Source organism: Martes martes, assembly GCF_963455335.1.
Source record: "Martes martes genome assembly, chromosome: 7".
Taxonomy (NCBI): Eukaryota; Metazoa; Chordata; class Mammalia; order Carnivora; family Mustelidae; genus Martes; species Martes martes.
The window spans coordinates 143,880,642-143,904,029 of NC_137894.1; the positions used below are offsets into that span (position 1 = coordinate 143,880,642).

Here is a 23,388-nt window from a genome sequence, read left to right on the forward strand (position 1 = left end):
TCCTCAGCGAGGCGCCCGAGGCAGGGCACCGAGCGCTGCAGCAAGGCGCAGCGGCCCTCACCCATGCGGCCCGCAAGCGCTGCGAGCGGCCGGTGGCTCTTTCCCCACTCGGACGGAGGGGACCCCATCCCCGGCCCTCACACCGACCGCAGCCCGCAGGACCCTGGGCTGAGGACCCAGCTAAGTGGGGCTCAGACTCGCGATGCACAGGAACCGGGAGGTCACAAACGCGAGTTGTCTTCAGCTGCCCGCCTGTGGCAAGGCCGTCGTGCAGCACGGAGGCCGCGTGGGAGGACCCTGCCGCCCTTCCCGCCTCCAGCCCCCGGGGCCCCCGCGTCTCAGGCCCTGACTGCGGCTTCACAGGAGGCCAGAAGCCTGTGGCGCCCAGCTGACCCCTGCGGCGGTGTTCCCAGGAGGACGGCCTGACGCACGGGATAGGCTGGGAGCGTCTGCCTGGGGGTGCTGGTCTCTCCTGACTTCGGGACAAACGGACAAACGGACAACCGCCCCGCTGACTCCTCCCCCTTTCTAATTCACGGACTGCCCGTTCTCCGGAGGACGGCCTATCCTCAGGGTGGGTGGGCTTCCCACCAGCCAAGGGGAGGGCACAGCGTGCACACGGTAGGAGGGGAGCCCTCTGCTCTGCCTGCTGGGGCAGCACCAGGTGGGGGGCTCACCCACAGTCTGAGAGGGAGACGGAGCGGGTCATCAGGAGCCCCCCAGGCCAGGCGGGAGCGGGGCAGGCTACACTGGGGACGCTGTGAGCCCTGGGCCCGGGAGGGGCGTGCAGGGCTCTCAAGACGAGGAGACTGGGTACCCGGGAGCTGCTTGGGCGGAGGGGAGGGCAGCGCCTGAGCTGGGACCCCGTCACAGCCAGGGATGCCGGCCCAGCTCTGTCCCTGCGCTGCCTTTGTGGGTGCCGTGTCCCCCTGACAGCCGGCCTCGCTCTGAGCTCCCGGCCTGCTCCTCCTTCTGGCTGCCAGGCCCGGGAAGGACCTGATGGACCCAGGACAGGCGGAGAACCCACAACTCCTCTAGGGCCAGCCGGGAGAGGTTAGCTCTGGGAGCGGGTGGGCAGAGCACAGCGGGAACAAAAGACTTCGCAGCCGGTGCCTGGGGTGGGTCTCGTCCTTTATTGTCCTTTGCGGGGGGGGGGGTTCCAAGGGTGTCCTGGCTACAGCGTGTACAGTGGGGGCACGAGGCCACGCGGGGGGCTGTGCGGGCGGGACAGTGCAGACCTCCACCGGCTCCCCCCTCGGCCGCCACGCCCAGCCGCGTGCGCCCCATCTACACCAAGCATCCCCAAGCTTGCCCGGCGGGGGGTGTTCAACACAGGAGCTCCTTACAGGTAAGCAGGCAGGGGGGCTCCTGGAACGCACCCGGCTGCCTGGAGTCGAGGGAAGCCACGTTGCCCGAAGCAGCAGGGAAGGCAGGGGCCGCGGCACACTCTACATCTACACCCACGGTGGTTAACCACCCCCTTCCCCGAGAGCCCGGCTGGAACCCGCTGGACACTGCCTGTGGCTCCCCGGAGGACGGCTCAGGGAGGCCTCACCCCCGCAGCCGGCGCAGCACCCCCACCACGGACGGCGCCTGGGCCGTCGGGCTGTCCCCCTGCTCCCGCAGCTCGGCCGCACGTCGGGGGCCGGCCGTGTGTCATGCGCCTCGGGAGAGCGGCGGGTGCCAGCGTGGTCGGGTGGGAGCCTGGTGCAGCTGGGGTTCTGGGGCTTGGCGTGGGCGTCTGTCCCGTGTGGAACAGTCACCCCTTCGCAGCCCTCACGCGGTGGCGGGCCCGGGCGCGGACTGCCGGCGGGTGGCTGCGTCCCGCTCCAGCAGGACCCGCTCGGTTCTTGGCGCGGAGGTCACCGTGGTGCTGGAGCCGCGCCGGCCCCCACCGCCTCTGCCGGCTCCCCGGCTCCGGGCTCTTCCGGGGAGAGGCTTTCTCGCGCATCATAGAAGGTGCCTGCCTCCTCCTGGAGGTTTTCCTCGGCTGGGCTTGCCTCCTCTTCTGCGATTTTGCTTTTCTTGGTAGGGGAGGAGGAGAAGCCCAACTTGGGAAATCGGAACCAGCCCCCCTTCTCCTGCGAGGGAGGCGGCCGCGCCTCGGGCTGGGTCTGCACAGGAGCCGGTCTCGGGGCACTGGCTTGGGAATCGGCGCTGGTCGCGGAGACCGAGGAGGAAAAGCCGATGCTCGGGGGCCAAAACCTGAACAGACCAGAGGACCTTTTACCTTCCGATCTTGCTTTGGGAGCCTGGTCGTCCGCAGCCCGGGCCCCGGCCTCCTCTGTCTCCCGGTCCTCTTCCGGCAGGAGCTCGAGTATCTCCGCCGGCTCGTCGTCGGAGCAGCTGTCTGTGCGCCCGCGGCCGGAGCGCAGGTCGGACGGGCCCGCTGCCGGTCCCGGCTCATCTTCGCTGGGACAGATGATTTCGAAAGGCTCCCCGCTGTCAGGCTGGAGGTCTCCAGAAGTGGGGTCTGGTCCTGGGACCACCAGTTCCTGAGCCTCTCGATGTCCTGCTGGCCCGCGGTCTGCAGGCACCACGTGCACCCGTGCCTGAGTGGGGGGCTCTGGGACCCTCCCCTTTAGCAAGGAAAACCCATAAGAAAGCGTTTGGGTCTCTGACGCCGGGACCTCTGACTCCCGCACGATCTGGGTGGGAAAGACCTCGGGCCCCGAGAGTTCCGTGTACACAGTGGTCACCGTGCTGTGCACAGCCACCTGGCGGCTGGCCGCCTCCGCGCCCTGGATGTGCACCCTGACCTTACAAATGGGGGCAGCTTCTGAGGGGAGGCCGAGGGCCGGGGGGGCCTCCGGGGTGCGGGCGCCCCGCCCTCCAGCACTGTGTGTGAGCAGGGCCGTGTCAGGAGGGCTCTGCGGGCAGGGCAGCTCTCTCATGCTGGGCACGAAAACGACGGCCTCCGAGCCGGGGTCCGGGAAGCTGAACCTCGGGACCTTCAACTTGGGGATCTGGACGCGCAGCACGGAGTCTTCCCAGACCCGACCCACGCTGACCACGGAAACCTGGGACGGCACGTGCGTGCTGCAAGCCCGCAGTCTGAGAGGGCCCTCGGGCTGGGAAGGTGGCCCCTCGTTCCCCTCGGGCCCCCCGACCAGGCCCCGGCCCCCTGGTGCAGGAAGAGGGGGCTCTCCTGCTTCTCCTGGAGGTGGTCCGTGCAGCTGGAGGGGCAGGGAGCCTGCGCCCGGCCGGACCCTGACCTCGGGAGCAGGCGGCCCTGCAGAGATGCGAGGGTCAAGGTTCCTCCGCAGGACATCTGCGTAGGAAGAAGCCGGGCTGCCCGCGGCCGCCCCGTCTGCACCAAGCTCCCAGGGCTGAGGGGACTTAGCCGTGCCCACCTCTGCCGCAGGTGCGGGGGCCACTGCCTCGCCCTCCCCTGGCGCACCTGCAGACCCCGCCCGCTCCTTGGGGGCGCGTCGGAGGCTGGGCAGGCCGAGCGAGGGCATCCTAAACCAGCTCTCCCTGGGGCCCGCCGGCGCTTCTCCCACAACTGCTCCCTGCTCTGAGCGCCCCACCGCCAGGGACGGCGGGAGGGGCTCCTCTGCCGAGGCGGCTGTCCCTTCCCCGCAGAGCAGACCTGCTGAGCCGGTCCCAAGCCCAAGGCCTTGGGCGCTGTCTCCGGGAGACAGGCCATGTTTGGAAAGAGGGAGGGGGCCTGCGGCCGGGCCCCCCTGCGCCGCGGCTTCCCCGGGGCTGAGGTCAGGCTGGACAAAGTCCAAGCTGGGACTGGGGGCCTCTGAGAGGTGGAGGCTCACATCGGCCCCTTCAGGCGGGCCCACGGCTGCGCCAGCACCCCCAGCACCACCCTCACTGCGGGCCAGGCCCGGGTCTCCCTGAGGCAGGCCAGGCCCCCCTGGGGAAGCCTTCATTCCGGGAGGTACGACCTTCAGCAGAGCAAGGGCAGCCGCGCCGACCGCTCCCGCCTCTCCCTCCGTCCCCAGGGTCACGTCTGCAGCAGCCTCTCCAGGTGGAACGCGCCCCCCCGGCCGGCCGCCCAGAGCGCCCGCATCCCCCGGGCTGTGGCCAGGGTCTGCTTTGGCCTCCGCCCCCTTCCTCGGGGACCAGCTGAGCGAGGGAAGCCTGAGCCTCGCCGCTCTCCCCGGGCTGCCTTTCCCCTTGTGTGCGACACCTGTGCCCGCGGCTGCGGCTGCAGCAGGGGCTGCCGTCCCTGCCGTGCCCGAGGGTCCCTCTGCCACCTCAGAAACAGAGATCCCTGCGGGTGGCCTCAGGTGGCCTGGCACTGGGCGGGCCACGGCTTCCTCCGTGGAGGAGTCCGGTCCCTGCACAGCGAGCTGGGGAGACGTGGGGGACACGCCCTCCTGGGCTTCGGGCGCCGCCACTCCGGCCCCTGAGGTTGGGAGCGACAGGCAGAATTTGGGTCGATGAAATTTAGGAAAAGTCACCCGGCCGTAAGAGTCAGGAAATACAGTGTCCACGGGGCCTGGGGGCCCGTCAGCCCGGGACAGTAGGACGTGTTCAGTGGAGCTGGGGTCGCCTGCCCCTGCTGGGCTCAGAAGCTGAGAATCCATCTGGGACCCAGACGGGGCTTCACAAGGCAGCTCAGAGGGCACAGGGTCTCTGGGGACAGTCACCTGGTATTTTGTAAGAGTGACGCCTTCGCAGGGGCCGAGGCTGGAGGTTTCCACATGGAGACCCCTGAGCTGACCCAGCATGGACATCGGCAGCGAAGTCTCCACGGAAGCCACGGGCGGCCCCTGGGGCCCCCCAGGCCCGAACTCGAAGGAGGAGGCAGAGACACTCACAGGTGAGGGGACCTCGTGTTCCTCTGCAGAAGCTGCAAAGCCTTTAGCTGTTTTCCCTGGAGGAGAGAAGACTTTGGGCAATTTAAAATAGGATTTTTTGCTTTTGCTTTTTTCTCCACCTTTTCCAACTGACACAGCCACATCACCTTCCGTATGGGAAGCACGCTGATCGCTGCCAGAGACCACGGGAAGTCTGAGGCCGGAGGAGGACGAGAGACCACCCCCAGCAAGCAGAGAGGAAGCCACGGAAGGCTTGCTGGGGGAGGGGACAGAGGAGGAAACGCTGATTTTAGAAATCTTGAACGTCTTCCCTGCGGGAAAATCTTTCCCGTCCCCAGAGATCATACCCTCGGCCAACTGTGAGCCGGGGACCTGGGCGTCCAGCTCCACACCAGACACAGACACGTCACTGTCAGGGGCACTCACGACCTCTTTGGAGCCCTTCAGGTCCAGTTGCAGCACCTTGATGTCCATCTGGGGGGCCTTGACGTCCACAACAGGAATAATGACCGTGTGCATTCTCGACTCAGGAGGCGGAGCCATGGTGGTCACTGCTTGGGCTTTTTGAGACTTTGTGGACACAGCCAACTCTGCTTCCGGGAAGACCAGCTCCAGCTCTCCCTCAGGATAGCGAACATCCACAGTGTGCACAGGGAGAGCACCGGACACAAAACCTGGCTCCTCCTCCAGGACGAGCGGGGAAGATTCAGCTCTGAGTGTAGGCAGGAACGCGGCCACGGAGGACTCCGAGGACTTCCTCCGCACCGACGCGCCGAAGGACGGCATCTTGAACTTGGGCATCTTGAACTTGCTGTCTCTGGCGGCCACCTCCTTGTCTCCCAGGGACAGGTCAGCGTCCAGCCTGGCGCCGGCCACCTGGGCGTCCACCTCCACGCTGGGCAGGGACACCTCCACATCGGGGGCGCTCACCTCCCCTTTGGCGGCCTTCAGGTCCAGTTTCGGCCCCTTGATGTCCACCTGCGGGGCCTTGAAGTCCACCTTGGGCATTTTGATGCTGGGCATCTGCACCTTGGGCAGGTGCCCTTTGAGTCCGGCTCCGGCCGAGGGTTCCTGGAGCTCCCCCTCGGGCACTTGGCCCTCAGGGAGCTTCAGACCCAACGAGGCAGTCCTGACCTCTAGCTCGGCGGATGGCAGCTCAACGGTCACGTCACCGGTCTTGACGTCGGCCTGTACGGAGGGCACGGACACCTCAGCCTGAACCTTGGGCAGGGACGCGTCCACTGAGGCCTCCAAGGTCTTGCTCGGCGCCGACGCGCCGAAGGACGGCATCTTGAACTTGGGCATCTTGAACTTGCTGTCTCTGGCGGCCACCTCCTTGTCTCCCAGGGACAGGTCAGCGTCCAGCCTGGCGCCGGCCACCTGGGCGTCCACCTCCACGCTGGGCAGGGACACCTCCACATCGGGGGCACTCACCTCCCCTTTGGCGGCCTTCAGGTCCAGTTTCGGCCCCTTGATGTCCACCTGCGGGGCCTTGACGTCCACCTGGGGGGCCCTGATGTCCACCTTGGGCATCTTGAGGCTGGGCATCTGCACCGTGGGCAGCTGGCCCTTGATCTTGACCCCTTCTGCTTTGCCCTTCAGCCCGGACACAGCCACCTCTGCCTCGGGGACGGACACCTCCAGCTCTCCCCCAGGGAGCTGCGTATCAGCGGCGGGCAGTTGGACGGCACCCTCTGGGGCTCGCGCCTCCCCGCCCAGGGACGGCAGTGTGGCCTCGCCTCCGACCTTGGGCACCGTCACGTCCACGGAGGTTCCCAAGTCCTTGCTCGGCGCCGACACGCCGAAGGACGGCATCTTGAACTTGGGCATCTTGAACTTGCTGTCTCTGGCGGCCACCTCCTTGTCTCCCAGGGACAGGTCAGCGTCCAGCCTGGCGCCGGCCACCTGGGCGTCCACCTCCACGCTGGGCAGGGACACCTCCACATCGGGGGCGCTCACCTCCCCTTTGGCGGCCTTCAGGTCCAGTTTCGGCCCCTTGATGTCCACCTGCGGGGCCTTGAAGTCCACCTTGGGCATTTTGATGCTGGGCATCTGCACCTTGGGCAGGTGCCCTTTGAGTCCGGCTCCGGCCGAGGGTTCCTGGAGCTCCCCCTCGGGCACTTGGCCCTCAGGGAGCTTCAGACCCAACGAGGCAGTCCTGACCTCTAGCTCGGCGGATGGCAGCTCAACGGTCACGTCACCGGTCTTGACGTCGGCCTGTACGGAGGGCACGGACACCTCAGCCTGAACCTTGGGCAGGGACGCGTCCACTGAGGCCTCCAAGGTCTTGCTCGGCGCCGACGCGCCGAAGGACGGCATCTTGAACTTGGGCATCTTGAACTTGCTGTCTCTGGCGGCCACCTCCTTGTCTCCCAGGGACAGGTCAGCGTCCAGCCTGGCGCCGGCCACCTGGGCGTCCACCTCCACGCTGGGCAGGGACACCTCCACATCGGGGGCGCTCACCTCCCCTTTGGCGGCCTTCAGGTCCAGTTTCGGCCCCTTGATGTCCACCTGCGGGGCCTTGAAGTCCACCTTGGGCATTTTGATGCTGGGCATCTGCACCTTGGGCAGGTGCCCTTTGAGTCCGGCTCCGGCCGAGGGTTCCTGGAGCTCCCCCTCGGGCACTTGGCCCTCAGGGAGCTTCAGACCCAACGAGGCAGTCCTGACCTCTAGCTCGGCGGATGGCAGCTCAACGGTCACGTCACCGGTCTTGACGTCGGCCTGTACGGAGGGCACGGACACCTCAGCCTGAACCTTGGGCAGGGACGCGCCCACTGAGGCCTCCAAGGTCTTGCTCGGCGCCGACGCGCCGAAGGACGGCATCTTGAACTTGGGCATCTTGAACTTGCTGTCTCTGGCGGCCACCTCCTTGTCTCCCAGGGACAGGTCAGCGTCCAGCCTGGCGCCGGCCACCTGGGCGTCCACCTCCACGCTGGGCAGGGACACCTCCACATCGGGGGCGCTCACCTCCCCTTTGGCGGCCTTCAGGTCCAGTTTCGGCCCCTTGATGTCCACCTGCGGGGCCTTGACGTCCACCTGGGGGGCCCTGATGTCCACCTTGGGCATCTTGAGGCTGGGCATCTGCACCGTGGGCAGCTGGCCCTTGATCTTGACCCCTTCTGCTTTGCCCTTCAGCCCGGACACAGCCACCTCTGCCTCGGGGACGGACACCTCCAGCTCTCCCCCAGGGAGCTGCGTATCAGCGGCGGGCAGTTGGACGGCACCCTCTGGGGCTCGCGCCTCCCCGCCCAGGGACGGCAGTGTGGCCTCGCCTCCGACCTTGGGCACCGTCACGTCCACGGAGGTTCCCAAGTCCTTGCTCGGCGCCGACACGCCGAAGGACGGCATCTTGAACTTGGGCATCTTGAACTTGCTGTCTCTGGCGGCCACCTCCTTGTCTCCCAGGGACAGGTCAGCGTCCAGCCTGGCGCCGGCCACCTGGGCGTCCACCTCCACGCTGGGCAGGGACACCTCCACATCGGGGGCGCTCACCTCCCCTTTGGCGGCCTTCAGGTCCAGTTTCGGCCCCTTGATGTCCACCTGCGGGGCCTTGAAGTCCACCTTGGGCATTTTGATGCTGGGCATCTGCACCTTGGGCAGGTGCCCTTTGAGTCCGGCTCCGGCCGAGGGTTCCTGGAGCTCCCCCTCGGGCACTTGGCCCTCAGGGAGCTTCAGACCCAACGAGGCAGTCCTGACCTCTAGCTCGGCGGATGGCAGCTCAACGGTCACGTCACCGGTCTTGACGTCGGCCTGTACGGAGGGCACGGACACCTCAGCCTGAACCTTGGGCAGGGACGCGTCCACTGAGGCCTCCAAGGTCTTGCTCGGCGCCGACGCGCCGAAGGACGGCATCTTGAACTTGGGCATCTTGAACTTGCTGTCTCTGGCGGCCACCTCCTTGTCTCCCAGGGACAGGTCAGCGTCCAGCCTGGCGCCGGCCACCTGGGCGTCCACCTCCACGCTGGGCAGGGACACCTTCACATCGGGGGCGCTCACCTCCCCTTTGGCGGCCTTCAGGTCCAGTTTTGGCCCCTTGATGTCCACCTGCGGGGCCTTGACGTCCACCTGGGGGGCCCTGATGTCCACCTTGGGCATCTTGAGGCTGGGCATCTGCACCGTGGGCAGCTGGCCCTTGATCTTGACCCCTTCTGCTTTGCCCTTCAGCCCGGACACAGCCACCTCTGCCTCGGGGACGGACACCTCCAGCTCTCCCCCAGGGAGCTGCGTATCAGCGGCGGGCAGTTGGACGGCACCCTCTGGGGCTCGCGCCTCCCCGCCCAGGGACGGCAGTGTGGCCTCGCCTCCGACCTTGGGCACCGTCACGTCCACGGAGGTTCCCAAGTCCTTGCTCGGCGCCGACACGCCGAAGGACGGCATCTTGAACTTGGGCATCTTGAACTTGCTGTCTCTGGCGGCCACCTCCTTGTCTCCCAGGGACAGGTCAGCGTCCAGCCTGGCGCCGGCCACCTGGGCGTCCACCTCCACGCTGGGCAGGGACACCTCCACATCGGGGGCGCTCACCTCCCCTTTGGCGGCCTTCAGGTCCAGTTTCGGCCCCTTGATGTCCACCTGCGGGGCCTTGAAGTCCACCTTGGGCATTTTGATGCTGGGCATCTGCACCTTGGGCAGGTGCCCTTTGAGTCCGGCTCCGGCCGAGGGTTCCTGGAGCTCCCCCTCGGGCACTTGGCCCTCAGGGAGCTTCAGACCCAACGAGGCAGTCCTGACCTCTAGCTCGGCGGATGGCAGCTCAACGGTCACGTCACCGGTCTTGACGTCGGCCTGTACGGAGGGCACGGACACCTCAGCCTGAACCTTGGGCAGGGACGCGTCCACTGAGGCCTCCAAGGTCTTGCTCGGCGCCGACGCGCCGAAGGACGGCATCTTGAACTTGGGCATCTTGAACTTGCTGTCTCTGGCGGCCACCTCCTTGTCTCCCAGGGACAGGTCAGCGTCCAGCCTGGCGCCGGCCACCTGGGCGTCCACCTCCACGCTGGGCAGGGACACCTCCACATCGGGGGCGCTCACCTCCCCTTTGGCGGCCTTCAGGTCCAGTTTCGGCCCCTTGATGTCCACCTGCGGGGCCTTGACGTCCACCTGGGGGGCCCTGATGTCCACCTTGGGCATCTTGAGGCTGGGCATCTGCACCGTGGGCAGCTGGCCCTTGATCTTGACCCCTTCTGCTTTGCCCTTCAGCCCGGACACAGCCACCTCTGCCTCGGGGACGGACACCTCCAGCTCTCCCCCAGGGAGCTGCGTATCAGCGGCGGGCAGTTGGACGGCACCCTCTGGGGCTCGCGCCTCCCCGCCCAGGGACGGCAGTGTGGCCTCGCCTCCGACCTTGGGCACCGTCACGTCCACGGAGGTTCCCAAGTCCTTGCTTGGCGCCGACACGCCGAAGGACGGCATCTTGAACTTGGGCATCTTGAACTTGCTGTCTCTGGCGGCCACCTCCTTGTCTCCCAGGGACAGGTCAGCGTCCAGCCTGGCGCCGGCCACCTGGGCGTCCACCTCCACGCTGGGCAGGGACACCTCCACATCGGGGGCGCTCACCTCCCCTTTGGCGGCCTTCAGGTCCAGTTTCGGCCCCTTGATGTCCACCTGCGGGGCCTTGAAGTCCACCTTGGGCATTTTGATGCTGGGCATCTGCACCTTGGGCAGGTGCCCTTTGAGTCCGGCTCCGGCCGAGGGTTCCTGGAGCTCCCCCTCGGGCACTTGGCCCTCAGGGAGCTTCAGACCCAACGAGGCAGTCCTGACCTCTAGCTCGGCGGATGGCAGCTCAACGGTCACGTCACCGGTCTTGACGTCGGCCTGTACGGAGGGCACGGACACCTCAGCCTGAACCTTGGGCAGGGACGCGTCCACTGAGGCCTCCAAGGTCTTGCTCGGCGCCGACGCGCCGAAGGACGGCATCTTGAACTTGGGCATCTTGAACTTGCTGTCTCTGGCGGCCACCTCCTTGTCTCCCAGGGACAGGTCAGGGTCCAGCCTGGCGCCGGCCACCTGGGCGTCCACCTCCACGCTGGGCAGGGACACCTCCACATCGGGGGCGCTCACCTCCCCTTTGGCGGCCTTCAGGTCCAGTTTCGGCCCCTTGATGTCCACCTGCGGGGCCTTGACGTCCACCTGGGGGGCCCTGATGTCCACCTTGGGCATCTTGAGGCTGGGCATCTGCACCGTGGGCAGCTGGCCCTTGATCTTGACCCCTTCTGCTTTGCCCTTCAGCCCGGACACAGCCACCTCTGCCTCGGGGACGGACACCTCCAGCTCTCCCCCAGGGAGCTGCGTATCAGCGGCGGGCAGTTGGACGGCACCCTCTGGGGCTCGCGCCTCCCCGCCCAGGGACGGCAGTGTGGCCTCGCCTCCGACCTTGGGCACCGTCACGTCCACGGAGGTTCCCAAGTCCTTGCTTGGCGCCGACACGCCGAAGGACGGCATCTTGAACTTGGGCATCTTGAACTTGCTGTCTCTGGCGGCCACCTCCTTGTCTCCCAGGGACAGGTCAGCGTCCAGCCTGGCGCCGGCCACCTGGGCGTCCACCTCCACGCTGGGCAGGGACACCTCCACATCGGGGGCGCTCACCTCCCCTTTGGCGGCCTTCAGGTCCAGTTTCGGCCCCTTGATGTCCACCTGCGGGGCCTTGAAGTCCACCTTGGGCATTTTGATGCTGGGCATCTGCACCTTGGGCAGGTGCCCTTTGAGTCCGGCTCCGGCCGAGGGTTCCTGGAGCTCCCCCTCGGGCACTTGGCCCTCAGGGAGCTTCAGACCCAACGAGGCAGTCCTGACCTCTAGCTCGGCGGATGGCAGCTCAACGGTCACGTCACCGGTCTTGACGTCGGCCTGTACGGAGGGCACGGACACCTCAGCCTGAACCTTGGGCAGGGACGCGTCCACTGAGGCCTCCAAGGTCTTGCTCGGCGCCGACGCGCCGAAGGACGGCATCTTGAACTTGGGCATCTTGAACTTGCTGTCTCTGGCGGCCACCTCCTTGTCTCCCAGGGACAGGTCAGCGTCCAGCCTGGCGCCGGCCACCTGGGCGTCCACCTCCACGCTGGGCAGGGACACCTTCACATCGGGGGCGCTCACCTCCCCTTTGGCGGCCTTCAGGTCCAGTTTCGGCCCCTTGATGTCCACCTGCGGGGCCTTGACGTCCACCTGGGGGGCCCTGATGTCCACCTTGGGCATCTTGAGGCTGGGCATCTGCACCGTGGGCAGCTGGCCCTTGATCTTGACCCCTTCTGCTTTGCCCTTCAGCCCGGACACAGCCACCTCTGCCTCGGGGACGGACACCTCCAGCTCTCCCCCAGGGAGCTGCGTATCAGCGGCGGGCAGTTGGACGGCACCCTCTGGGGCTCGCGCCTCCCCGCCCAGGGACGGCAGTGTGGCCTCGCCTCCGACCTTGGGCACCGTCACGTCCACGGAGGTTCCCAAGTCCTTGCTCGGCGCCGACACGCCGAAGGACGGCATCTTGAACTTGGGCATCTTGAACTTGCTGTCTCTGGCGGCCACCTCCTTGTCTCCCAGGGACAGGTCAGCGTCCAGCCTGGCGCCGGCCACCTGGGCGTCCACCTCCACGCTGGGCAGGGACACCTCCACATCGGGGGCGCTCACCTCCCCTTTGGCGGCCTTCAGGTCCAGTTTCGGCCCCTTGATGTCCACCTGCGGGGCCTTGAAGTCCACCTTGGGCATTTTGATGCTGGGCATCTGCACCTTGGGCAGGTGCCCTTTGAGTCCGGCTCCGGCCGAGGGTTCCTGGAGCTCCCCCTCGGGCACTTGGCCCTCAGGGAGCTTCAGACCCAACGAGGCAGTCCTGACCTCTAGCTCGGCGGATGGCAGCTCAACGGTCACGTCACCGGTCTTGACGTCGGCCTGTACGGAGGGCACGGACACCTCAGCCTGAACCTTGGGCAGGGACGCGCCCACTGAGGCCTCCAAGGTCTTGCTCGGCGCCGACGCGCCGAAGGACGGCATCTTGAACTTGGGCATCTTGAACTTGCTGTCTCTGGCGGCCACCTCCTTGTCTCCCAGGGACAGGTCAGCGTCCAGCCTGGCGCCGGCCACCTGGGCGTCCACCTCCACGCTGGGCAGGGACACCTCCACATCGGGGGCGCTCACCTCCCCTTTGGCGGCCTTCAGGTCCAGTTTCGGCCCCTTGATGTCCACCTGCGGGGCCTTGACGTCCACCTGGGGGGCCCTGATGTCCACCTTGGGCATCTTGAGGCTGGGCATCTGCACCGTGGGCAGCTGGCCCTTGATCTTGACCCCTTCTGCTTTGCCCTTCAGCCCGGACACAGCCACCTCTGCCTCGGGGACGGACACCTCCAGCTCTCCCCCAGGGAGCTGCGTATCAGCGGCGGGCAGTTGGACGGCACCCTCTGGGGCTCGCGCCTCCCCGCCCAGGGACGGCAGTGTGGCCTCGCCTCCGACCTTGGGCACCGTCACGTCCACGGAGGTTCCCAAGTCCTTGCTCGGCGCCGACACGCCGAAGGACGGCATCTTGAACTTGGGCATCTTGAACTTGCTGTCTCTGGCGGCCACCTCCTTGTCTCCCAGGGACAGGTCAGCGTCCAGCCTGGCGCCGGCCACCTGGGCGTCCACCTCCACGCTGGGCAGGGACACCTCCACATCGGGGGCGCTCACCTCCCCTTTGGCGGCCTTCAGGTCCAGTTTCGGCCCCTTGATGTCCACCTGCGGGGCCTTGAAGTCCACCTTGGGCATTTTGATGCTGGGCATCTGCACCTTGGGCAGGTGCCCTTTGAGTCCGGCTCCGGCCGAGGGTTCCTGGAGCTCCCCCTCGGGCACTTGGCCCTCAGGGAGCTTCAGACCCAACGAGGCAGTCCTGACCTCTAGCTCGGCGGATGGCAGCTCAACGGTCACGTCACCGGTCTTGACGTCGGCCTGTACGGAGGGCACGGACACCTCAGCCTGAACCTTGGGCAGGGACGCGTCCACTGAGGCCTCCAAGGTCTTGCTCGGCGCCGACGCGCCGAAGGACGGCATCTTGAACTTGGGCATCTTGAACTTGCTGTCTCTGGCGGCCACCTCCTTGTCTCCCAGGGACAGGTCAGGGTCCAGCCTGGCGCCGGCCACCTGGGCGTCCACCTCCACGCTGGGCAGGGACACCTCCACATCGGGGGCGCTCACCTCCCCTTTGGCGGCCTTCAGGTCCAGTTTCGGCCCCTTGATGTCCACCTGCGGGGCCTTGACGTCCACCTGGGGGGCCCTGATGTCCACCTTGGGCATCTTGAGGCTGGGCATCTGCACCGTGGGCAGCTGGCCCTTGATCTTGACCCCTTCTGCTTTGCCCTTCAGCCCGGACACAGCCACCTCTGCCTCGGGGACGGACACCTCCAGCTCTCCCCCAGGGAGCTGCGTATCAGCGGCGGGCAGTTGGACGGCACCCTCTGGGGCTCGCGCCTCCCCGCCCAGGGACGGCAGTGTGGCCTCGCCTCCGACCTTGGGCACCGTCACGTCCACGGAGGTTCCCAAGTCCTTGCTCGGCGCCGACACGCCGAAGGACGGCATCTTGAACTTGGGCATCTTGAACTTGCTGTCTCTGGCGGCCACCTCCTTGTCTCCCAGGGACAGGTCAGCGTCCAGCCTGGCGCCGGCCACCTGGGCGTCCACCTCCACGCTGGGCAGGGACACCTCCACATCGGGGGCGCTCACCTCCCCTTTGGCGGCCTTCAGGTCCAGTTTCGGCCCCTTGATGTCCACCTGCGGGGCCTTGAAGTCCACCTTGGGCATTTTGATGCTGGGCATCTGCACCTTGGGCAGGTGCCCTTTGAGTCCGGCTCCGGCCGAGGGTTCCTGGAGCTCCCCCTCGGGCACTTGGCCCTCAGGGAGCTTCAGACCCAACGAGGCAGTCCTGACCTCTAGCTCGGCGGATGGCAGCTCAACGGTCACGTCACCGGTCTTGACGTCGGCCTGTACGGAGGGCACGGACACCTCAGCCTGAACCTTGGGCAGGGACGCGTCCACTGAGGCCTCCAAGGTCTTGCTCGGCGCCGACGCGCCGAAGGACGGCATCTTGAACTTGGGCATCTTGAACTTGCTGTCTCTGGCGGCCACCTCCTTGTCTCCCAGGGACAGGTCAGCGTCCAGCCTGGCGCCGGCCACCTGGGCGTCCACCTCCACGCTGGGCAGGGACACCTTCACATCGGGGGCGCTCACCTCCCCTTTGGCGGCCTTCAGGTCCAGTTTCGGCCCCTTGATGTCCACCTGCGGGGCCTTGACGTCCACCTGGGGGGCCCTGATGTCCACCTTGGGCATCTTGAGGCTGGGCATCTGCACCGTGGGCAGCTGGCCCTTGATCTTGACCCCTTCTGCTTTGCCCTTCAGCCCGGACACAGCCACCTCTGCCTCGGGGACGGACACCTCCAGCTCTCCCCCAGGGAGCTGCGTATCAGCGGCGGGCAGTTGGACGGCACCCTCTGGGGCTCGCGCCTCCCCGCCCAGGGACGGCAGTGTGGCCTCGCCTCCGACCTTGGGCACCGTCACGTCCACGGAGGTTCCCAAGTCCTTGCTCGGCGCCGACACGCCGAAGGACGGCATCTTGAACTTGGGCATCTTGAACTTGCTGTCTCTGGCGGCCACCTCCTTGTCTCCCAGGGACAGGTCAGCGTCCAGCCTGGCGCCGGCCACCTGGGCGTCCACCTCCACGCTGGGCAGGGACACCTCCACATCGGGGGCGCTCACCTCCCCTTTGGCGGCCTTCAGGTCCAGTTTCGGCCCCTTGATGTCCACCTGCGGGGCCTTGAAGTCCACCTTGGGCATTTTGATGCTGGGCATCTGCACCTTGGGCAGGTGCCCTTTGAGTCCGGCTCCGGCCGAGGGTTCCTGGAGCTCCCCCTCGGGCACTTGGCCCTCAGGGAGCTTCAGACCCAACGAGGCAGTCCTGACCTCTAGCTCGGCGGATGGCAGCTCAACGGTCACGTCACCGGTCTTGACGTCGGCCTGTACGGAGGGCACGGACACCTCAGCCTGAACCTTGGGCAGGGACGCGCCCACTGAGGCCTCCAAGGTCTTGCTCGGCGCCGACGCGCCGAAGGACGGCATCTTGAACTTGGGCATCTTGAACTTGCTGTCTCTGGCGGCCACCTCCTTGTCTCCCAGGGACAGGTCAGCGTCCAGCCTGGCGCCGGCCACCTGGGCGTCCACCTCCACGCTGGGCAGGGACACCTCCACATCGGGGGCGCTCACCTCCCCTTTGGCGGCCTTCAGGTCCAGTTTCGGCCCCTTGATGTCCACCTGCGGGGCCTTGAAGTCCACCTTGGGCATTTTGATGCTGGGCATCTGCACCTTGGGCAGGTGCCCTTTGAGTCCGGCTCCGGCCGAGGGTTCCTGGAGCTCCCCCTCGGGCACTTGGCCCTCAGGGAGCTTCAGACCCAACGAGGCAGTCCTGACCTCTAGCTCGGCGGATGGCAGCTCAACGGTCACGTCACCGGTCTTGACGTCGGCCTGTACGGAGGGCACGGACACCTCAGCCTGAACCTTGGGCAGGGACGCGTCCACTGAGGCCTCCAAGGTCTTGCTCGGCGCCGACGCGCCGAAGGACGGCATCTTGAACTTGGGCATCTTGAACTTGCTGTCTCTGGCGGCCACCTCCTTGTCTCCCAGGGACAGGTCAGCGTCCAGCCTGGCACCGGCCACCTGGGCGTCCACCTCCACGCTGGGCAGGGACACCTCCACATCGGGGGCGCTCACCTCCCCTTTGGCGGCCTTCAGGTCCAGTTTCGGCCCCTTGATGTCCACCTGCGGGGCCTTGACGTCCACCTGGGGGGCCCTGATGTCCACCTTGGGCATCTTGAGGCTGGGCATCTGCACCGTGGGCAGCTGGCCCTTGATCTTGACCCCTTCTGCTTTGCCCTTCAGCCCGGACACAGCCACCTCTGCCTCGGGGACGGACACCTCCAGCTCTCCCCCAGGGAGCTGCGTATCAGCGGCGGGCAGTTGGACGGCACCCTCTGGGGCTCGCGCCTCCCCGCCCAGGGACGGCAGTGTGGCCTCGCCTCCGACCTTGGGCACCGTCACGTCCACGGAGGTTCCCAAGTCCTTGCTCGGCGCCGACACGCCGAAGGACGGCATCTTGAACTTGGGCATCTTGAACTTGCTGTCTCTGGCGGCCACCTCCTTGTCTCCCAGGGACAGGTCAGCGTCCAGCCTGGCGCCGGCCACCTGGGCGTCCACCTCCACGCTGGGCAGGGACACCTCCACATCGGGGGCGCTCACCTCCCCTTTGGCGGCCTTCAGGTCCAGTTTCGGCCCCTTGATGTCCACCTGCGGGGCCTTGAAGTCCACCTTGGGCATTTTGATGCTGGGCATCTGCACCTTGGGCAGGTGCCCTTTGAGTCCGGCTCCGGCCGAGGGTTCCTGGAGCTCCCCCTCGGGCACTTGGCCCTCAGGGAGCTTCAGACCCAACGAGGCAGTCCTGACCTCTAGCTCGGCGGATGGCAGCTCAACGGTCACGTCACCGGTCTTGACGTCGGCCTGTACGGAGGGCACGGACACCTCAGCCTGAACCTTGGGCAGGGACGCGCCCACTGAGGCCTCCAAGGTCTTGCTCGGCGCCGACGCGCCGAAGGACGGCATCTTGAACTTGGGCATCTTGAACTTGCTGTCTCTGGCGGCCACCTCCTTGTCTCCCAGGGACAGGTCAGCGTCCAGCCTGGCGCCGGCCACCTGGGCGTCCACCTCCACGCTGGGCAGGGACACCTCCACATCGGGGGCGCTCACCTCCCCTTTGGCGGCCTTCAGGTCCAGTTTCGGCCCCTTGATGTCCACCTGCGGGGCCTTGAAGTCCACCTTGGGCATTTTGATGCTGGGCATCTGCACCTTGGGCAGGTGCCCTTTGAGTCCGGCTCCGGCCGAGGGTTCCTGGAGCTCCCCCTCGGGCACTTGGCCCTCAGGGAGCTTCAGACCCAACGAGGCAGTCCTGACCTCTAGCTCGGCGGATGGCAGCTCAACGGTCACGTCACCGGTCTTGACGTCGGCCTGTACGGAGGGCACGGACACCTCAGCCTGAACCTTGGGCAGGGACGCGCCCACTGAGGCCTCCAAGGTCTTGCTCGGCGCCGACGCGCCGAAGGACGGCATCTTGAACTTGGGCATCTTGAACTTGCTGTCTCTGGCGGCCACCTCCTTGTCTCCCAGGGACAGGTCAGCGTCCAGCCTGGCGCCGGCCACCTGGGCGTCCACCTCCACGCTGGGCAGGGACACCTCCACATCGGGGGCGCTCACCTCCCCTTTGGCGGCCTTCAGGTCCAGTTTCGGCCCCTTGATGTCCACCTGCGGGGCCTTGAAGTCCACCTTGGGCATTTTGATGCTGGGCATCTGCACCTTGGGCAGGTGCCCTTTGAGTCCGGCTCCGGCCGAGGGTTCCTGGAGCTCCCCCTCGGGCACTTGGCCCTCAGGGAGCTTCAGACCCAACGAGGCAGTCCTGACCTCTAGCTCGGCGGATGGCAGCTCAACGGTCACGTCACCGGTCTTGACGTCGGCCTGTACAGAGGGCACGGACACCTCAGCCTGAACCTTGGGCAGGGACGCGTCCACTGAGGCCTCCAAGGTCTTGCTCGGCGCCGACGCGCCGAAGGACGGCATCTTGAACTTGGGCATCTTGAACTTGCTGTCTCTGGCGGCCACCTCCTTGTCTCCCAGGGACAGGTCAGCGTCCAGCCTGGCGCCGGCCACCTGGGCGTCCACCTCCACGCTGGGCAGGGACACCTCCACATCGGGGGCGCTCACCTCCCCTTTGGCGGCCTTCAGGTCCAGTTTCGGCCCCTTGATGTCCACCTGCGGGGCCTTGACGTCCACCTGGGGGGCCCTGATGTCCACCTTGGGCATCTTGAGGCTGGGCATCTGCACCGTGGGCAGCTGGCCCTTGATCTTGACCCCTTCTGCTTTGCCCTTCAGCCCGGACACAGCCACCTCTGCCTCGGGGACGGACACCTCCAGCTCTCCCCCAGGGAGCTGCGTATCAGCGGCGGGCAGCTGGTCGGCACCCTCGGGGGCTCGCGCCTCCCCGCCCAGGGACGGCAGTGTGGCCTCGCCTCCGACCTTGGGCACCGTCACGTCCACGGAGGTTCCCAAGTCCTTGCTCGGCGCCGACGCGCCGAAGGACGGCATCTTGAACTTGGGCATCTTGAACTTGCTGTCTCTGGCGGCCACCTCCTTGTCTCCCAGGGACAGGTCAGCGTCCAGCCTGGCGCCGGCCACCTGGGCGTCCACCTCCACGCTGGGCAGGGACACCTCCACATCGGGGGCGCTCACCTCCCCTTTGGCGGCCTTCAGGTCCAGTTTCGGCCCCTTGATGTCCACCTGCGGGGCCTTGAAGTCCACCTTGGGCATTTTGATGCTGGGCATCTGCACCTTGGGCAGGTGCCCTTTGAGTCCGGCTCCGGCCGAGGGTTCCTGGAGCTCCCCCTCGGGCACTTGGCCCTCAGGGAGCTTCAGACCCAACGAGGCAGTCCTGACCTCTAGCTCGGCGGATGGCAGCTCAACGGTCACGTCACCGGTCTTGACGTCGGCCTGTACGGAGGGCACGGACACCTCAGCCTGAACCTTGGGCAGGGACGCGTCCACTGAGGCCTCCAAGGTCTTGCTCGGCGCCGACGCGCCGAAGGACGGCATCTTGAACTTGGGCATCTTGAACTTGCTGTCTCTGGCGGCCACCTCCTTGTCTCCCAGGGACAGGTCAGCGTCCAGCCTGGCGCCGGCCACCTGGGCGTCCACCTCCACGCTGGGCAGGGACACCTCCACATCGGGGGCGCTCACCTCCCCTTTGGCGGCCTTCAGGTCCAGTTTCGGCCCCTTGATGTCCACCTGCGGGGCCTTGACGTCCACCTGGGGGGCCCTGATGTCCACCTTGGGCATCTTGAGGCTGGGCATCTGCACCGTGGGCAGCTGGCCCTTGATCTTGACCCCTTCTGCTTTGCCCTTCAGCCCGGACACAGCCACCTCTGCCTCGGGGACGGACACCTCCAGCTCTCCCCCAGGGAGCTGCGTATCAGCGGCGGGCAGCTGGTCGGCACCCTCGGGGGCTCGCGCCTCCCCGCCCAGGGACGGCAGTGTGGCCTCGCCTCCGACCTTGGGCACCGTCACGTCCACGGAGGTTCCCAAGTCCTTGCTCGGCGCCGACGCGCCGAAGGACGGCATCTTGAACTTGGGCATCTTGAACTTGCTGTCTCTGGCGGCCACCTCCTTGTCTCCCAGGGACAGGTCAGCGTCCAGCCTGGCGCCGGCCACCTGGGCGTCCACCTCCACGCTGGGCAGGGACACCTCCACATCGGGGGCGCTCACCTCCCCTTTGGCGGCCTTCAGGTCCAGTTTCGGCCCCTTGATGTCCACCTGCGGGGCCTTGAAGTCCACCTTGGGCATTTTGATGCTGGGCATCTGCACCTTGGGCAGGTGCCCTTTGAGTCCGGCTCCGGCCGAGGGTTCCTGGAGCTCCCCCTCGGGCACTTGGCCCTCAGGGAGCTTCAGACCCAACGAGGCAGTCCTGACCTCTAGCTCGGCGGATGGCAGCTCAACGGTCACGTCACCGGTCTTGACGTCGGCCTGTACGGAGGGCACGGACACCTCAGCCTGAACCTTGGGCAGGGACGCGTCCACTGAGGCCTCCAAGGTCTTGCTCGGCGCCGACGCGCCGAAGGACGGCATCTTGAACTTGGGCATCTTGAACTTGCTGTCTCTGGCGGCCACCTCCTTGTCTCCCAGGGACAGGTCAGCGTCCAGCCTGGCGCCGGCCACCTGGGCGTCCACCTCCACGCTGGGCAGGGACACCTCCACATCGGGGGCGCTCACCTCCCCTTTGGCGGCCTTCAGGTCCAGTTTCGGCCCCTTGATGTCCACCTGCGGGGCCTTGACGTCCACCTGGGGGGCCCTGATGTCCACCTTGGGCATCTTGAGGCTGGGCATCTGCACCGTGGGCAGCTGGCCCTTGATCTTGACCCCTTCTGCTTTGCCCTTCAGCCCGGACACAGCCACCTCTGCCTCGGGGACGGACACCTCCAGCTCTCCCCCAGGGAGCTGCGTATCAGCGGCGGGCAGTTGGACGGCACCCTCTGGGGCTCGCGCCTCCCCGCCCAGGGACGGCAGTGTGGCCTCGCCTCCGACCTTGGGCACCGTCACGTCCACGGAGGTTCCCAAGTCCTTGCTCGGCGCCGACACGCCGAAGGACGGCATCTTGAACTTGGGCATCTTGAACTTGCTGTCTCTGGCGGCCACCTCCTTGTCTCCCAGGGACAGGTCAGCGTCCAGCCTGGCGCCGGCCACCTGGGCGTCCACCTCCACGCTGGGCAGGGACACCTCCACATCGGGGGCGCTCACCTCCCCTTTGGCGGCCTTCAGGTCCAGTTTCGGCCCCTTGATGTCCACCTGCGGGGCCTTGAAGTCCACCTTGGGCATTTTGATGCTGGGCATCTGCACCTTGGGCAGGTGCCCTTTGAGTCCGGCTCCGGCCGAGGGTTCCTGGAGCTCCCCCTCGGGCACTTGGCCCTCAGGGAGCTTCAGACCCAACGAGGCAGTCCTGACCTCTAGCTCGGCGGATGGCAGCTCAACGGTCACGTCACCGGTCTTGACGTCGGCCTGTACGGAGGGCACGGACACCTCAGCCTGAACCTTGGGCAGGGACGCGTCCACTGAGGCCTCCAAGGTCTTGCTCGGCGCCGACGCGCCGAAGGACGGCATCTTGAACTTGGGCATCTTGAACTTGCTGTCTCTGGCGGCCACCTCCTTGTCTCCCAGGGACAGGTCAGCGTCCAGCCTGGCGCCGGCCACCTGGGCGTCCACCTCCACGCTGGGCAGGGACACCTCCACATCGGGGGCGCTCACCTCCCCTTTGGCGGCCTTCAGGTCCAGTTTCGGCCCCTTGATGTCCACCTGCGGGGCCTTGACGTCCACCTGGGGGGCCCTGATGTCCACCTTGGGCATCTTGAGGCTGGGCATCTGCACCGTGGGCAGCTGGCCCTTGATCTTGACCCCTTCTGCTTTGCCCTTCAGCCCGGACACAGCCACCTCTGCCTCGGGGACGGACACCTCCAGCTCTCCCCCAGGGAGCTGCGTATCAGCGGCGGGCAGCTGGTCGGCACCCTCGGGGGCTCGCGCCTCCCCGCCCAGGGACGGCAGTGTGGCCTCGCCTCCGACCTTGGGCACCGTCACGTCCACGGAGGTTCCCAAGTCCTTGCTCGGCGCCGACGCGCCGAAGGACGGCATCTTGAACTTGGGCATCTTGAACTTGCTGTCTCTGGTGGCCACCTCCTTGTCTACTAGGGTCACCTCCCCTTTCTTCTGTGTGTGTGCGTCCGTTGCACGCGGCTCTCTCCTTTCAGGGTGTAATTTTTCTTCTTGTTTTTGTCCCAGTCTGTCTTTGTCTTCTCTCTGCAGTGTCCACCCTATTCCGGTGCCTCCTTTCTCCTGGTCCAGGTCCTCTGTGGGTTTTTCGGAGGCCGCTCTCGCTTCCTTTCTGGGCGACCATCCGAAGGAGGCAATGTTGAACTTGAGCACTGTCCTCATGTCGTCCCTCCCTCCTTTGTCTTTGTCCCCATCCTTCATGTCTCCCGTGGGACCTGACTCAGCTCCCTCTGCTCCTCCTACCTCGCGCTGTGGCAGGTGCCCCGAGGGCTTCCTGGGAGCTGCCCGCTCTGGTCCCCGTTCCCCGTCTTCCGCGGTCCTTCCCTGCCTGTGGTCCGGCACCTGCGCTAGGCCTCCTTCTGGGTCTTGCTTGCTTTCTTTGGAAACTTTAAACATGGGTGTTTGTAAGCTGGGGATTTGGATACGGAAATCTGCATGGAGGCCCCGTGCGTCTCCCTCGCCTTGCCCAGCGGATCCAGCAGTCCCCACTTCTGTGCCCCGGGCCACCTGTCTGCAGCCGTCCACACCGTGTGCGGCTGAGCCCACCCCAGGCCTCCCCTCGGACACAGCGTCCTCCTGGTCCTTCGCCTCCTTCGTTTGTTTTCGGCCCCTGGATGCCATGCTGGCCCCTCCCCCCAGGGCTCCCAGGGTGAGGGCAACAGGCTCTATGGGCAGCTCTGCCATCAGAGCAGGTGTCCCCTCCGGTCCCTCTACCATCTGGTCCTCTCTCCTGATGAGCACAGTGGCCTCGGCGGCCTGTTGTCTGTGCTTCCCAGACCCGGCCTCCTCTACGACCCCGGCCTGGAATGCTCCCCCTGGGCCCCCTCGGCTGGGCCGCCCCTCTAGCGTCGGGCCCTTCCCTGAGCCCATCCTGAATCTCAGGTTCAGGAACCTCTTTCTGCGCGGACCGTCCGGTCCTGCCTTCCGTTCCTGCTCCTCTGCTGGGAGTGGGGCTTCCGTGTCGGTGCTGGTGGGTGATACGTTAGGGGCGTCCCCGTGCCCGTCGGCCTCGGAGGAGCTGTGGGACCTCCGCGGTCCTGGCCTGCGCTTGCTTGTTATGGATTGGAACTTGGGCCAGGATAGCCTCTCCTTCTGGGCCCGCCTGCCTCTGCCCTCCCTGGGCTCGGCAAGGAGTCTCTCCTGGTCTCCGCTCCCTTCCAGGGTCTGTGGGGGGGTCTCTGTGGAGCTGTCGGCCACATCTTTGTCCTGAAAGACAAGGAGCATGAACTTGCATGTACTGGGACCAGACAGCTGAGCCCCGGGG

General features: G+C 66.6%; 1 protein-coding gene across 1 annotated transcript in view; it reads right to left on the bottom strand.

The window, feature by feature from the left end:
* Positions 1-1,119: 1,119 nt before the first annotated feature.
* Positions 1,120-23,388, bottom strand: part of AHNAK2 (AHNAK nucleoprotein 2) — a gene marked incomplete at its 5' end in the record, with an annotated part of 40,507 nt that continues 18,238 nt past the window's right edge. The window contains one exon of the mRNA XM_080809774.1: positions 1,120-23,330. Coding sequence (XP_080665900.1) covers positions 1,863-23,330 — 21,468 coding nt within the window. The 3' untranslated portion in view covers positions 1,120-1,862. The remainder of the gene's footprint in view (positions 23,331-23,388) is intronic.